Genomic DNA, 17,950 nt, shown 5'->3' with positions numbered 1-17,950 from the left:
CTTAATTATTCTGTTATGATTTAAAACATTATGTACAATGTATGCTATAGTCGAAACATAGCAATTCGCTAATTGATATAGTTATTATCAATTAGCACATTGCTATGTTTCGACTATAGCATACACTGTACATAATGTATACAAAGAAATTATCCAAACATTTATTATTTGGCATATACATTGTACAAAGTAACAGATCCCCTGAATTATACAAATATAAAATGTTCGAGTGACTGTTTTAAAGCAGAACGTATGCAACAGATTCAAATAAATCAATTGTGTTGCTTCAGTTTGTACATTTTTATATAAAGAAAACATGAGAAAAAATAATATGATTCACAAGATCCGACCTCGGCGCTTTAATTGAGGTGTACTAGTCCCTCTGTCTTATCAGTTGATGTCGGACTTTCAGACATATAACGGCCGATAGCAATGAAATCTTGCGGTGTCGTGCCTGTGATCCTCATTGCTGCTTTGTTGGCAGTGTCAGAGGTAGGATTTTGTCATAGCTATTAATGTTATTGGAAGATGTAGAACGATTATGATTGACCTATATCATTGTTTTAATGACGGTAGACAGCAAACGGTCCCAGCATGTCCACTGTATGAGACATGTATTATCAAGTTGTATATGAACTCAGTACAAATCAATGGCATCAAAAAGAGAAAGAACAAAAACTAAGTTATGTTCCTATATTCAGCACCTGCTGGCATTTCTAACCCAGTGTACTCGATTGTGATTCAAATTAACAGGCCCCAGACTTATCAGGTTAATTTGCATTATTGGATTTGCTTGGTGCTTCCGGACATTGTTCTGATGTGGTCGTGCCTCGTTTGATATTGTACAGACAGGCGACCTTTGTTAAAAATGTGCAACAAAATAAGAGGAGAGAGGCAATGGTCGCTGTACTCACAACAAAATAACGACTCTGAATGGAAGTCAGCGCCGCCTAATTAATATGACTGTACTTAGTCTATAATCCAACAATGACTGGTGTTTTTATTGTTCAATGTTAGCAGCAAGAATATGTCCACTACATTATTAATCAGGGAGCTGTTAGTCTTGTAGGCTGGAATATGGTCGTCTAGGTGTCTGTATAAAAACCACGACCTGTCTACTATACAGGGTTTGAATGCCAAGAAATTCGTTGCGTCAAAGGACTGCGTCATGTTTGTTTAATGTTTTATGAATGTGTATGTACTTTAATTTCCTTGGTTACGACTGTAATAGAATTTCTTTTGTAAAATCATTTCATCATTTTTCACCTTTATTGTGAATCTTAATACATATAAATGTTTGTACAACAGATACAAACGTGCATTAATGAAATATAGCAGTAATTCGAAGAAAAAAAATGAAAAATTTATCCCCAATCTTGTAACTAAGGTATAACTTCCAAATATTGTAATCATTACAAATTTTCATTTTGTTATCTGTCCCAGAATATATGATTTTTTTTTATTCAAGCAAAGGGCTGACCCTCCTCCTGCTCCCCCTGGTGGAGAAAAAGTGGTCAATGTGACCGACCCTAGGGTCATCAAGGCCTCTATGGCCGGAATCGAGGCTATTAACCTGCAAAATGGATACGGAGAAACTGCACTCAGAGAGGTCATATCCAAGGTCAAGAACGCAACAGAACAGGTTTGTGACCGGTTTCAAACCGTTACACATGCTCTAGTTACTCTTTAAGGGGACATGGTCATGAGTTTGGTCAAATTCTATTTTTCTGTTTTCATTATTTACAATGCTATAGGAATGCATTTCTAATGTTCAAGTAAAATTTAAGAGTCAGTCGTAGAGTTATAAGCAAGATACAGGGCTCACAATTCTTTGTCATATCAACAAGGCTTGTGCCCTGTTTTTGTTTACATTGGTTCAATATACCAGTAAAAAATCCTTTTGCTGATTTCTCTATTTGCTTATTCATTTTTACATAAATAAACTGTTCCTAACGTTTAACACATAAATTTAGGTCTAAAACTGGAATTTTCATTTCAACATTCAAAATGTAAACAAAAGCATTGTTTACATAGCAAAGAATTGCAAGCTCTGCAACTCGCTTATAACTCAACGAATGGCACTCATATTTTGGTTGATTATTAAAAATGCCTTACAGAAGCATTGCAAACATTAAAATCGGAAAAATAATTTTTGACCAAAATCGTGACTATGCCCCTTTTTAAGAATGTCACATGGTTCAGTTCCGTGATAAAGACGTAAAACCTAACATGATACACTGTTTATCTGCTAGATCTCAATCATATTAGGGAGGGGGTCAACTTTTTACTATCGTGCTCTCTGGGTGACGGCAAAAATGGCTTTGGTTAGAAAAAATAAATTTTTCCTTAAATGTTTTGTTGATTCAAAATACTCTCATAATTAAACTTTGGCATGCTTAGTTAAAATCAAACGTAACCGAATATTAAGAAAAAGAAATATCTTTGCTGCCCCGATTTAGCGATTGATAATTCCCAGAATATCCACAAGGTTAAGGCACAGAGGTGAATGCCCTTCTGCTCACACTTATGCTTTATTTACCATCCTTTGAAGGTGGTGAACGGGGATCTTTTCCGTCTGGACCTGGAGGTGGGTCCCTCGGAATGCTTCAATACCATCATGAATATCGGAACGACTGCCGCAGCGTGCCCCCTTCTGTCGACCAAACTAGTGAGTACTGGTATTGAATATCCAAGTCTGAAACACTTAAAATTGTTCATCTATTTCTTCCTTTTTATTTCTTAAACAATTTATGGATTAGGCAACAGGCAAAGCCTATATAAACCCATCTATAGCCTATATAAACATTCATAAATACATGTATCTCGTATTACATGTAAAAATTATGCTATTACATTTATCTTTCGTTTTAATAAAGGTGCATACATGTTTCACGGAAGTTTTAGCCAGGAACTGGACGGTGCCACATCACCTGACGTTGAACGTGTCATGTGATCCTATCTCTGGCAAAAAGGGGCTTCTACAGCAGCAGGTACTAACTTATCTAAATTATTCACAACAATCAATGGGGTCTATGAGTAAGCGTTGTCCTTACAATCTTACGTGGTTTTCAATTTGTTTTTCTTTTTCAGATTGTGATGTAACAGATAAAATAAAGTCTACAACATGATTTTTGTTTTAAATTTATAGAGAAAAGTTTATAAATAAGTGCATCCAGCGCACATCATTTGTGGTTGTTTTGCAAATTAAAATATGCTACATGTAAATGTACCCACTTTATCTACATAAGTCATAAAAGGCGCTCATATTAGAAAGATAAAATCACAAATGAAGAGGGTCACTATATTTTATTAACCAAATACTGATTATCACAAACCCGCAATACGTAAACACATATTAACAAAAATGTTTATATCAAGACTTTAGTTATCCATTGTTATTTCACTGAGTGCAGATACAACATCTATTAGATTACTTGCTTCCCATAAAGAAAGGGAAAACGGAAACAAAGCTAGGAAGATGGAGCACTGAGTCTGAAGCGTTGTTTGGTCTGTCTGTTGCTGTATTAAAGAGACATGTTTATCAGGACGGCTCTGTCCAATATTTGTAATGAGTATTTAGAAATACCAAGTCCTGCAAATAGTGCCGATAAACAGATGTCATAGCCGACGTGCTTCGTCCCCTATCAGTGTGGGGGCTTCGTGTCCTGCTGCCGAATAGAAAATAGTATTTACGTTCTGGCAACGGAAGAAAAACAAATTCTTAAGACAAAGCCCAATTGTCGACTATTTACATGTGTGTGTGTTTTGATGGGAAAACTTCTGCTCGTTTAAGTAACAATGTTTACTGATGTGTCTAGTCGCTGGCAAGTTCAATTCAATGTTCAAGTATGCTTTTCAATATCATTTCAAGGGGCATCGTCACGATTTTGGTCAAATTCTTCTTTTCTGTTTTTATTATTCACAATGCTTTCGAAATGCATTTCTAATAATCAAATAAAATTTAGAGAATCAGTTGTAGAGTTATAAGCAAAATACAGGGCTCACAGTTTACATAACAAAGAATGGTAAGCTCTGTGACACGCTTATAACTCAAAGAATGACATTTAAACTTTGGTTGCCTACTAAAAATGCCTTACTAAAGCAGTGTAAAAATTAAAATCGAAAAAATTATTTTTGAACAAAATCGTGACCATACCCTTTTAAGGTCTTATTCTCTGTTTGTAATTAAAAGGCTTGCTGGTTAATTCTGAAATGACATTGTCCTCTTACTTGCTTCAAATGGCGGTGCACATCGTTAATATTTGAAATGAAACAACGTTTTGTATTTTATATATATAGACCTGAGTCACTTTTCAAAGAAAATTTTTAAACATTCGTGATAAATTTCTGCGTGAAAGGGTTCTGTAAAATTGTATGTCCTTTTTTTCGACTGTGCTCAAAATCAAGAAATTATGATATTATATATCCTTAGAATGATAAGTACATGGTCACTATTTTCATGCCAAGAATGAGATGCATAAATATAAAAAATGTTCCATAAATTTGATTTTGCATGTATTAATTACTTCCTTTTATATTAATTAAAACGAGTTCAATAGCAATTGTAAATCTTAAACTTCATGCATTGAATTTTTATGCTTTTGCTTTTGGTTGTGTTTTTATGTCGATCACTTTCAATCATTATCATGCTATAACAGAGTCTTTAACACATATCGTGTTATATTCTCTAGTCGATGAAATACCATACCGTTTTACTTTCATTAATAACACACAATTTTGAAATATATCCAAGGAAACATCGGAGAAGGGTTATATGTAATTTAAATGAAGTGTTTCTAATATGATTGTAATTTTTATTACACTCCATAAAGGGACTGATGCAAATGAGTTATATGCAGGCTTTTATTCAAAAGCTTGTTTTATTTTATATAAATTTAAGTTGCCAAATAAGTTGTTCATAATTTTGTGCAAACTTTTAGGTAAACACGATATAAAAACGTGTAGTTTTATTTTTTTACAAAGAGAAAAAATAAGTCAACATTTTTATATGTAGGATGTTTTTCTGTGTCAGCCACACGAAATATATCCAGATTGCCAATGGGTGTAGTTTCGCAGGATACGGTAAATTATATATGTTCCCGGTCTCTTCAATGTAAAATTTGTATTAAGTATTCAGATTATAATTAACATTTTTTTAAATTAAATAGTCAGACAGATTTCATTATTTTTTTAATTAATTTACTTAAATACTATGGAGTGCGAAAAAGGTAAAAGGGGACATCTTTGTTAAACATAAATTGTTCCGTTTGGTAGTGCAATATTTTAAACATATGAAAAATATTAGGGTTATAACGGTTAACATAATTAGGGCCCCGCTCTGCGGGCGCCCTATAGTGATCATTCTGTCCTTCCGTCTGTCCGTCCGAGATCTCTTGTCCGGAGCATATCTTCTCTCCCCTTGGCCCAGTCTGGTTCATACTTCTCCCATAGAGTGCCTTTGGTAAAGGGTGTGCAATGACCTTAAATTTTGTTTCTAGGTCAAAGCTGAAGTTCATACCAGAAAATATGTAAAAAAATCCTTGTCATGTAATGAGATTGAATTAAAAGTTTTAAGCCAGTTGGAAAATGTTATAGGTCAAGGTCAAAAAAACTTATCTGAAATGATTTTCGTCCTATTGTTTATTATTTAGGTGGGGCCCTTTAGATGGTCACCATCTCAATGTTTAGTTTACACTTTTATTTGCAAAACCAGTGGGTGTTGTCATGCACAGTGATAACAATTAAATCAACTTGAATCATGACATACTGACATACTGCATTTTTTCCAGATTTTTGTTGATATATTTCGACAATCATATTAAAAAGGTTGACGGTATTCTTGTTCTGTAACTTCGATTCCCAAGTTATTGAACCCGAGTACTCGGTTAAAGTAAAGAGCCCAGTAATCTAACCGAATACTTTTTAGATTAAATCTCTGATATGGTACAAATTGATCAAAGCTACTGTAATAAAAACAACGAAATATGGAAAAGGACATTACTTAATGAGAAAATAATGCGAGATATCGATTTTAAAACGAACAAAAATCTCTCGAGTATTAATCTAAAATCATATTTTAAAAGAAATGGTTGTTAATGAACGTTGATTCGAATGATTTATGGACGAAAGGAACTTGAAGCCTTGTCAGATATAATCAAACTTGATGAGGCAATCTTCAAACACCTTTTTCCATTTACATTAAGACCCCACGGTCTAGACTTTTGGATTAGATTAGTTTCTCCAGACCATCTCTAAGAACAACATTGCCCAACCCTTTATAATTTCCTTATGTTCGCACATTAGTTCATTCATTCCTCATTCTACGAAAATCAAATTTGTGCAGTACTGTATATTAATTTTCTGTCGGAATTCTATTACTAACACTCTCCAAGAGAACAAGGTCAGGAACTGCGAAATTTTCATTCTGAATTCCTCGATGTGCCTAATTTCACACAAACATACCATCACGGTGAGGTATCAAATTGGGCTATGCAGGATCGTTATTTTAGAATCAATGGATCATTTGTAGTATGACATCTTTTAAAGTTGATATTCATGGAATTTTTAAATGACTTGAAACATAAAAATACTATATTTGGAGTGGAATATTTAACTGCAGAACTACAATTACTCATTGAATTCATCGATCTCGATTGATTGATTGATTGATTGATTGATTGATCGATTGATTGTATAGATGTATCAATAACTTTTGATGATATTTCGCTTTAATACGTCCCCTTTGCCAGAGCTTCAAAACTGTAGATTTCCGGATGACGAACGGGGCTGTCACCTACCCCCAAGATCTATAGTTGGATCAGATTTTCACCGTCGCTTGGTGCAATCTTTTAGATATGTTTATTATATCTCTAAGCAAACATTTTATAACAATGTCTCTATTGAGGTAAGAAAACAGTATATCAGAGCTGGCTCTGTGAAAGAGAGAGAGAGACAGAGAGAGAGGGGGCAGAGAGAGAGAGAGAGAGGAGGCAGATAGACAAAGACAATACATTGCAAAGAAATTATATTTAACAACTAGATACGAACTCGTTACGAGTAACGAGTAGGTCTTCCGTCCGATTTTTTTTTTAGATAAAATGATACCATGAGATATCGATACAATTTCAAAATTACCCCCCCCCCAAAAAAAAAATAAATTTGAAGATAAAGAATAAAAACCCTAATTACGTCAGACATGGGCCTGACGATGACTCTTTCAAACCGATAATGTAGAGATCAACAACTTTGATTTTTATAATGCATAACAAAATATTTATCGTTTTCAAGTTATTCGTAATAGAATTTACGAGTCTCTTGGTCCCTAATTAAAGTGGTCAGCCCCTTTTTCTTGATTTTATTGGATAGAACTTTTGATTTTCTTCTACTTTTGTTCTATATGTCTTGTCAAAATATCAACTGTTAAAAAGATACTGATCAAAACATATGGAAATTTTGATTCGAAATCTGTACCCCATTTTTGTGCCTAAGCGAGCTCCAAGGAATAGCACCACTGGTGCAAAACAACTAAATAGTGCACAACTTCAAACCATGCTCTACCTATCCTGAAAATTTCAAAGTCATATCTCTTATAGTTTCTGAGATCAACTCTGCACAAAATTGGTCGTAAAAAATTACAAAATCGACCGTAAATCCGGACCGGAAGTGACGACGACAAAAAATTCAAAAACATATAAAATTCAGATAATTTCCCATCATCTGTGAAAATATTGTTCAGATCGGTTGAGTAGTTTTCGAGAAATCGCGTGCACAAAATTTGGAAGAAAAAAATAATAATAAACAGTACGAAAACAATAAGGTCTTCCGTTGGAAACGGAAGACCTTAATTAAGAATATAATTTGAACTTTGTGTGTAAAATGAATTAAAGAATTAAATCAAATCAATATCAGCTTCTAAATTACGAGTAAATTAATCCTTTCATGTTCGATTTTGCGTCGCAGATGATTTTCTCATGCAAATATGTTTGTATGATTACCTTAAGTTGATAGTTTATAATAATTAAGGAAGTAAACCAAATTCTCAATTATGCAACCCCATATAATCCTTAAGTTCATATATATCTTGATTTCAATAATAACACTTGAAATCGTTTTCATTGATTAGCAACATTTCTATTACTCTTTCATGTATATAAGTATCTTATTTTCAAATCCTGTTGCTCTTCAATTCTACTTCAATTCTTATATTCTACTTACTATATCGTGCCTTGTATCATTTTCGTTATCATTTTAGTTAAGACTAACAATCAAGCTAGTCCTCTACTCTAGTAGGATTCACAGCAATGTGGTCAGATTTTCAGTTTTTGTGAAGCACCGGTATACTCATGAATTAATGACAGTTTGTTCTGACTCTCAACGTATGATTAATATGTATTTTTTTTATTGTAAGTTGAATATTTTTTATACACACTATTATAGTACAGTTTATAGAATGATGGAGGAGCAAGTAGATTGTAAGTGATTTCTCCGAATATACAGTGATACCAACAATAGTATTAGGCTTGTCATCTAGAATCAACTCGTCCATTAACTCGTCCATTCAAACAGAACACTAATCACACGCCATATAGTGTATTCATTAATTATTATAGAGAATAAAATTGGATTATTTTCCTAGCTGTTAAAATCTTTAAGGTGTTGTGGTACATTGTCATAAAACATCATTACCTTATTGTATATGTATGGGGAAACCTCTGCTGGGTAAATCTATTCATGCATTATTTGTAAATTTCAATCTAATATCTTTTCATAAAAGAAGGTAATATACGTTGTCATTGAATTAAGAACAAGGTACAATCTTCATAAATATCAAATACTTAAAAAAGTATATAGAGTTGAGAACTTTTCATTATTAAACTTTAATGGGAAACCGCTCTTTGTATCAATTTCTATCAAATTTTATGATGCTTTTTCTGATTGCTTTGTATATTATTCATAATACGATATAAAACGACATTACAATATTTATTATTCAAGAATTCATCAAAAGATGAAAGGAAGTCATAGTCGGACCACTGCGTATCTGTCTCAATAAAATTCAAATCCGTAACAGCGGGCAAGATACATAAACTTTATAACGGAAGCAAACAATGCCTTAATGGGCCTCATACATATCTATTTTATTGTGTGTTGCATTTCTGTTGTTGGGTTATAAAATTTCGCTTCATATTTGATAATTTTTACACACTGTTCGGAACAGCTTTGCAATTAAGCATGAAAATAAAAATTTTAGCTCGAAGATTATTCTAAACCCTTTTCTCTTGAGAGGACATCAAAAACATAATGACATAAAATATAGAGTGCAACTGGAGAAATATAAAATTTCATTCGTAAAACAGATTTTCGTGATTAACAGAAGTACTATCAACAAATATCTACTGAAAGTTTAGGATGTCTGTTTATCAATCAGCAGAGTACAGCTGCTCTTATAACCTTGTTTCTATATACATGTTTATTTATGATTTATAAATTTGCTCTTTTTTTTTTTTTAATTCATTTGAGCAATGATTTATATTTTTCCGTTTCGATGTTTCCATCTTTGAATCTCTGGTTGCAAAGCAAGGACACTGCAAGAAAACCTACTGTAGAAAAACAGAAGGATTTTGATGGTACCAATAACTTGCGCGAAGAGAAAGGTATCGTATAAAACACTATTCTCAGTACTTGGATATACCGGTTCTCGCTAGATTTTAAATGTATAGTAATGCATTTGATGAGTCACAAATACATGTATGGTTGTATGAAATAACATGTAAGATTTAGAGAATTACTATGTATATACAATGTACCTTCAAGATGTCAAATAGAATATTACATGAAATTAAATCTTTTTTATATAAGAACAAAATAATGGGACTAAAACCCGTGGCTAATTATTGTCATGTTCATTTTAAATGTTGCTGATAATTTGCAATGGCGACAAATCGGTGTTTGGCTTGTAAATTTTCTTCTTATACAGATATTAATTGATCGACTTCTCATAACTCGTAAATTTTACATTGTTTTTAAATTTGCATGATGATGTATCATCATGCAAATAATATAAATCATTGATAACAATCATAAATCGTAATATATCTTTATTATCCTTTTTAAAAAAAAATGCTTTGTCAGGGTATATGCCATTTGATGTAATTCACCGTTTCCTGAGTGATTCCCGTAATTCCTTTTTTAAAGCCAGTAGCGCTCCTCAAGCTGCTGTTGCCTAGGAAATGATACCTACGCCCAATGAAGTTCTAGTGGGTCTTTGCTATCGTACACAGCAGCGATTCTTGAATTTTTTTATACTTCTAATTGTGCTGATTTTGTTAGTCAAAGAAATAACAGATTAAAAAAGAGCACATATTCATGTACAAAAAGACACTACACCATAATCCAAAAAAAAATAGTCGAAGTACAAACAGTAAACAAGTAGATCATTACACTGTCTGCTTTATGTTTTACTTACTAAAAAAGTAATTCAAAATACCAAAATACATTATTAGTTGGCTTAATCATAAAGGTATTAAAACGTCTCTTCATAAATCAATTTAGGAACATTTTTTCTTTGTCAGTCACTAAATACAGTTCAACTTGGGCTATTTAGCAACACAGCAAACAGTGTTCTTCGCCAACACTCTGTGACCGCCGGAGTACTAAATACACCCCCTCAAGGAGTACAAGACAGCCCAACAGTTCCGAACATGATATAGTTTGGTGAAAGAGTGCCCGTTTGTTTACCAATAATCGACCATCTTCCAAATCCCGATTCCCACAATCTTCATGAATTAGTTCTTTACACTTGAATAATATTTACCCCTTTGGACATAGTCAAAAGATGATAAAGATATAGTACATAGTCAAATGGCGGCGATTGATCAACTCTTGTTAAATCAGGGTAATATTCCAACTTTGAAACTATAGACAGCGTTGAAGAGTGGAAACATAATTGGATATTGATCTATTAACTCTTTTCTCTCTTGATTTTCAATGTTAAGGACCCTTCAAAATTTCAAACTAACGATCGCATTACAAAATCCCATTCTATTTTATTAAGGATAAAGAGAGAAATGCGATAAAAAGAATTGGCTGGGATTTTTTGTGTTTACCCTTCGCTTCAGACCGTGCTGATAACAATGGTCCATTCTACGTCAGGTTTTCTCCATGAGCCGGTGCCACTGTTTTTGTCAAACAAGTGCGGAATATTTCGAGGATTTTCAGGAAGTAATAAAGTTCTGGCACGAAAAATAAACAAACACAATCATGGTGGTTCTTTATTGGACATAACATATTTATACATACTATAAAGGAAATGACGTCATAAAACAGGATTGGTAAATTTATTAATGAAAATTTCTAATGTGTTTATTAGACAATTTTACCCCGATGCACGTAGAATTTCTTTGCCTTGTTATCAATCAATGTTCATTAATAAGTTTGGCTTCATGTAGATAATTATACATGAAATATCAACCAATGGTGTGCAGGGCTAAAGGTTTCCTTTTGTACCATTATTGCAATTTTATTTGTTGATCTTCTATTTCCAAAAGATTCATCACTACTATACATGCCAATAATGCAGTACTGGAAGCTATATAATTTTGATTGCCAATTAGCATGTTTCTCTATATTACATAATATTAGATATGCACAAATTATCAAACCCAATTAATATGCACTTTTATTAAGCAAATTTATACCATCCCACAAAGTAAAGCGACATCAGACATCAATGTTTTGTGGTGACACAGCGTACATTCGGCTTAGCCTCGACGTTCGGTAGTAAGTTACTATAGATCTGCAAAATGCCCCCACAAGAGACTTCTTTAAACATATTTGAATTTATATCTCTCTCTGTATATTTTCTATCATATTTTTCCCTTTTCATTTTTTTTTGTTAAATTTTTCCATCAATTCCATCTTTTTTTTTCATTTGTTGTTCCTAATATACTTGCCATTCAGCAAGGGCAACTATCGTTTTTAATAGTTGAAAGTCAATTTAAGGAAACGGATTAATATAAGTTGTAACAACTTGTTTCCGAATCCTGTTTGCATTATTTATTGTTTATATTGATGTACAATTCAAAATGAAATAAAGTTTAAACTAAACATATTTAAACTGATGACCCATGGCATATTACTAGTCTTAGTCCGTTAAGATAAAGAAACATACTCTCAAAGTCGGCGAGCCCTTGTTGATTTAGTCTGAAGCTCTTCACTCAGCCACTTCATGCCATCTTCACATGAGGAAAGATTTCGGAGATTGACGCTTATAACTATGATTAACAAATCAACCAATTTGTAGATTCAACGGACCTTTGTATATCGTAAAAATAAATGATATAAAATGTTGATAATCTACATTGATTTGACGCAGTTTTAGCCTTGGTTGGTAAAGTTATGTATATAGATGTTTGTGTTTTTAGCTCACTGGAGCTGAAAGCTCAAGTGAGCTATTCTGATCGCATTTTGTCCGTCGTCCGTCTGTCCGTCCGTCTGTAAACTTTTTTACATTCTGAACTTCTTCTCTAAAACCGCTTATCCAATTTCAACTAAATTTGGCACACAGCATCCTTATGGTAAGGCAAATATAAATTGCAGAAATGAAAGACCTATCTTTAATCAAAGCTGAGAAAACCTCGAAACTGCAGAAAAAGGGGGTGCATTTTAAAAAATCTTCTTCTCAAGAACTACTGAGTCAAATTCAACGTAGTTTAGCATAAATTATCCTTATTGGAAGGAAAATATAAATTGCAAAAATTAAGGGCTAATTCTGTTTCAAATTTGAGTAATTTACGAAAATGATATTTAGACAGAGAGAATGAGGGTCAATCAGTTTAACTGCGGGTTCGGTATTCCATATCTCAAAACCCTCTTTGAAACAAAGAAGCGGCCATTTTGAACGTATAAGAAATGGGTCAATCTGACAAAGATGAATTTGGTTGTTGTGGAACAGTTTGCGTGCAAAAGGAATATTTGAAACATGCAAGATACATTAATGCCGACTTTGTGAAGTAAACTGAGATTAAATATTCCAATGCGTTGACATTTTCACCTTTGACGGTGGTTTTAGCTTGTTTTGATTTTCGTTTCATTTTCATGAATTACGGTTTATAACTTAGGGGAACTATCGCCTGTATTTTGTAATTTTTACGTATCAATCAAATGAAGACATCGGAAAGTAAGACAGCTGACTGTTACTTGCGGAAAATAAGATACATTAACAGGTACGGTACTTTAACAACTAAAATACACATTATAATGGTAATAGGGTATGGTCTTTGCATAATAGCTGATTACTGCAATGTGTTTTAGGCTAGTTGTAAGTATTTTTTCGTCTATTCAATCTAAACGGAAATTAATATTGCTGATGGAAATACTAAGTGTGTGTACATGTAGCGAAACATAAATAATTGTTAGCTCACCTGAGGTGAAATATACAGAGAAACATCTTCTCAAAAATCAATCGGCCAGAAAACCTGTAACTTGTGTGGAAGCATCCTCAAGTAGTGTAGATTCAAGCTTGTCCAAACCTTGATCCCCGGGGGTACGGTGGGCTCCAATGGGGAGTCAAATTTTTAGATACAAATGTATAGAGAAAAATCATTCAAATCTTCTTTGCAAAAACCAGTTAGCCAGAAAAGCTGGAACTGTGGAAGCATCTTCAGGTAGTGTAGATTCAAATTTTTTTCAAATCACGATCCCCGGGGGTAAGGTGGGGCCACAATGGGGGGGGGGGGGTCGAAATTTTTACATAGGAATACATACAGAAAAATCTTCTCTACAAAAACCAGTAGGCCAGAAAAGCTGTAACTTGTAAGCATCCTCAGGTAGTGTAGATTCAAATTTGTTCAAACAATGATCCCCGGGGTAGGGTGCGGCCACAGTGGGTGGGTCGAATTTTACATAGGAATACATAGCGAAAAATCTTTTTAAAAAAATCTTCTCAAAAACCAATTGGCCAGAAAAGCTGTAACTTGTGTGGAAGCATCCTCAGGTAGTGTTGATTCATTCTAGTTTTTTCAAACATAATTTCAGGGGATAGGGTGGGGCCACCATGGGGGGTCAAATTATGGTGGTGCGTGTAATTCGGTATTATCTCTAAGTAATTGTTGATTAATGCAACATGTTCTATTAAGATGTTCAGCAATTTCAATGTAAACGGAGATTATTCTCGCTGCTAGAAATATAAAACAAAAGTATATATATATATATTGAAAAATAAATTGAGTTTTCTCTTTGTTTTAGTGCAGTTTTCTCTTGTTTTAATTGTTTACAAATTCCTATAATTTTACTAACCTGAGCGTCAAGCTTCGAGTTATAAGCAAGATACAGAGCTTTGCGTACAATGCTACTATATGTTTGTACACAAAGCTGAGGTCATGCTTTAGTTTGTTTATATTTTAAATGCAGCTATGCTGAATTGGAAATACCAAGTTTAAAAGTAATAAACCTCTGTGAACAAAAACATGACTCAAACCAAGCTATGAATCTTGCTTATGATTCTACGATTGACACTGAAATTTTTGGTTGATCAATAGAAATATCTTGCTAAAAGGATGATATGCTGTAATTACTTCCGTTGCCCTTTCTTCAACGATGAATTGCATAAAATCTACACAAATTTTTGATAGTTTTTCGAACACAAGTAAATGAAAAATGCCTTTTAAACAGTTTCCATAGGCCTGACACATTATTATTATGAGGATAAAAGCATTATTGGTGTTCTTAAAAAATTATTGCAATGGAAAATCATCTTTGTTTGTACACATTTGTTGTTGTTTTTTTAATAAAGATGAAATTAATGGAAGGGCCTTGGTACAATAGAGCGACATGCCTGCCATTACATTAATTTGAATTATATCTCTTTAACATATGTGACAACATTTTCAGTTAAGTTTATTTTCTTCAATCAAGTGAGTAAGGATATGAAAGGTCATACTAAATGAATTCATGCCTGGTAAATGACAATCGTCTATAATGGAGAAGGCCAATTAAATGTTTCAATGTTTTTAATTTGAGGAATTGAGCGCATTCATTCTGGTGCATTGAGGTACACTTTTCTTCTTTCACATATATAAATTTTTAAAATACAATAACTAGCAAGTAGTGGAAGGAGAAAATGTACCTTTATGCTCTCATGTATTTTAATCGTTTTATAAAGTGATTGGGGGTGGGGGGGGGGGGGGGGCTAAAATAAAGGGAACTGGAAGTTTACCGTGCACACCAACTGAAAATTTAGTTATTTATATTGCATATGATCTTATTTTCGGTAAAAATGGTATTCATGAAGGTAAATATGTCAAAAATAAGTGAAAATTCGGATATTCATTTTTGGTTAATCTACCGAGGGGCCACATGGCACAATATCCTTTGAACGCCCATTTAAAGCTAGTGTTGCTCAGGTGAGCGATGTGGCCCCTTTGGGCCTCTTGTGTTAAAACTTATATTAGGTAGAATACCGATATGAGTAAGAATGTAAGATACAAGTATATTATAAAAACATGGTTATTGGTAACTTTACCATAAGAACACTTTGATGATAAACCTTTTAAAATATATACCAGTAATTTCTTGTTCCTACATGTAGATGAACATAAATAAGAATTTTCAATTTATTATCAGTCACGATTTTATATTATGATCTATTTTCGTTGTTTGAAAACTTACATGTATAAGGTAAGTGTGTTGGTTGCAGTGTGACTAAAGATTTTATAAGTTACTTTAATATCATATTGACATCCACCGAGTATGATTCCCTCTATTTCCCTCGGAAATTTACTGTAGATTCCTTCTTTTTTTTGCGAGTACTTAATTCCGCGATTCAGCCGTTTTGCATCAAATCGCTAGAATATAAAATCGCGAACACCAAATTTTTATCATAGTTTCAGTTAGTTTACATCTGGCAGAAAAATAAAAGTGAGATTTTAAACTCCGCGAGTTTGGCTTCTCGCGTTAATTCCTCGCGTTTAATAAGGAATTTACAGTAGTTAATCCATAGCTCAATAGAAACAGAAACTGAAACTTACACGCCCCATTATCGATTGGACGAACCTACAGCGACTTGAACTATCAGAAAACTGACAGGACCGAAATCTACACGCCCCGTTTATCGATTGGTCGGAACCTTTGACAGCCAAAGAAAAATTACGGACTGCACGAAATAATCATGATGATATCAGACTCAAATTCCCATCGGAGACAATTTGACTGTTTCTTTTAGCTGACGTACTGATGTACATTAACAGTAATTGTTGGTGAATTTTTTATTGTTAAAATTTGCCCTTAGTTATACTTAATGAAATTAAAATCTGCAAATTGATCACTATTAATGATTTCATCAACCATTTATTCACGATATATTTGATATATTGTTGGTATTGATTGGATTTAATATCTTAAATAGACAAATACGAAGAGTTTGTATCGTCAGTTGGTTCTCTTGGAAATTTTTCTGTGTAGACAGTTATGCAATTTCCCAATTTTATCATGCTGTCAAACAACAAGAATCAATTATGAACCAAGGTTTGTGCGTTTGGCCCGAGACAGATATATTTACAACAGAGACTAGAAAATGTTGAAGAAAGAGTTACTGATATACTGTTTATTCAATTTTTTATTAACCTTTATCTGTCGGGATCAGCAACATTTTTACTGATTTCATTACCCAGAATCGATCAACTTATTCTGATTTATGCATCGAGAAAATGCTGCGCAGTGTCAATTTGTAGAAATGTATTTCATCATTAGCCTTAGCTTGTTCGGAACTGAATGATGCATTACCCACATGCTTTGTGAAGGACCCGCCAATTAGTGGGTGTGTTGTCACATCAATGATATACACATACGTAAAGGTGGATCTTAAATCTAAAACTCTAATTATTCTGTCTGTGAAAGTGTTATTTTTGATTGCAATTTTTTAGAAACACGAGGTCGTATCTAACTGCTGATTTCCTCTATGCAGTATGTACAATACTGGACAATGTTTAGGGTTCAAGGGGAAAATATCCGGACTGCTTTAAAAGGGGCTCTTCTTAATAATATTTTAACAAATATAGACATACCTTTTCGCAATATAGTAAGTAAAGATATCATTTTCGGTTTTGGCGGGATAGTAAAATTGTTTTTGATATGTATTTTTAGACAAAAGAAGGAAAAGGAACGGTTCGCTCCGCAATTGCCATTGAATTTATTGCGCAGTTTCTATTGAAACCAATTTTTGAACTGCATATAACAAACCGGTTCTACCTATCTACCTCAGATTCTCCTCTTTGTTTTTACATCTGAGTAGTTTTGGTCAGAACGTAGTCATGTGCATCTTATTGCAATTTCTTTGAAACTAGATTACTTCCAAACATAAATGAAGACTTTTGTTTATATTCATTATATATGATGTGAAGTAAAAATCGGGGAAAAGTTTTTTTTTTATTGTTTAAGTCTGTATATCCTTAGTTCAACTCATAGAGCGTGTAAATCATATTTATCTCATACGTGTGGTGTATATTACCCGTGTGATAAACCTTTGCTATATCACACGGGTGATGCTATATCAAATACTTCCGGTCCGAACTATTTTTGACACAACTTCTCGCTTCAACGATTCAGTGACCTATTTTCGAAGATTTGCTAGTACTTTCAACATAACTATATCTACTACAAAAATTAATATAAAATTGATTTTGTTAAAGATTTAGATTAAAAATATGAAGGAAATTACATAACTGCGTAGCACAGGCGTCGGAACCGGGGGCTATTGTGAGTGGGGGGGGGGGGGTTAGCCCTCCCCCCCCCCCCCACACCTTTTTTGTAAAGTTATTCATAACCGTAACCACAAGACCCTTTTTTCTTGTTTGTCAAGGTTTTTGATAAGTTTAGCCCACTTCCAACTTTCAATTTGCTTTGTGAAGTTAATAAAACTGCAAATTACGTTAACTATCAAAGAGTTCATCCTGAC

General features: G+C 33.4%; 1 protein-coding gene across 1 annotated transcript; it reads left to right on the top strand.

Annotated features, from left to right (window-relative positions):
- The first annotated feature begins 406 nt into the window (after positions 1-406).
- LOC105340544 (uncharacterized) lies at positions 407-3,128 on the top strand. The gene is made up of 5 exons (XM_011446663.4): positions 407-492; positions 1,469-1,642; positions 2,552-2,668; positions 2,877-2,990; positions 3,091-3,128. The coding sequence occupies exons 1-5, from the start codon at positions 433-435 to the stop codon at positions 3,100-3,102; spliced, it is 477 nt and encodes a 158-aa protein (XP_011444965.2). The 5' UTR covers positions 407-432; the 3' UTR covers positions 3,103-3,128.
- Positions 3,129-17,950: the final 14,822 nt, after the last annotated feature.

Source organism: Magallana gigas, chromosome 3, assembly GCF_963853765.1.
Source record: "Magallana gigas chromosome 3, xbMagGiga1.1, whole genome shotgun sequence".
Taxonomy (NCBI): Eukaryota; Metazoa; Mollusca; class Bivalvia; order Ostreida; family Ostreidae; genus Magallana; species Magallana gigas.
This window is presented reverse-complemented; position numbering and strand designations above follow the sequence as displayed.

Bases quoted from the DNA above. Each gene is read 5' to 3' on its own strand.
- LOC105340544 (XM_011446663.4), top strand. From the start codon at position 433: ATGAAATCTTGCGGTGTCGTGCCTGTGATCCTCATTGCTGCTTTGTTG. The intron at 1,643-2,551 runs GTTTGTGACCGG...CATCCTTTGAAG, and splicing joins TCAAGAACGCAACAGAACAG to GTGGTGAACGGGGATCTTTT. The intron at 2,669-2,876 runs GTGAGTACTGGT...GTTTTAATAAAG, and splicing joins CCCTTCTGTCGACCAAACTA to GTGCATACATGTTTCACGGA.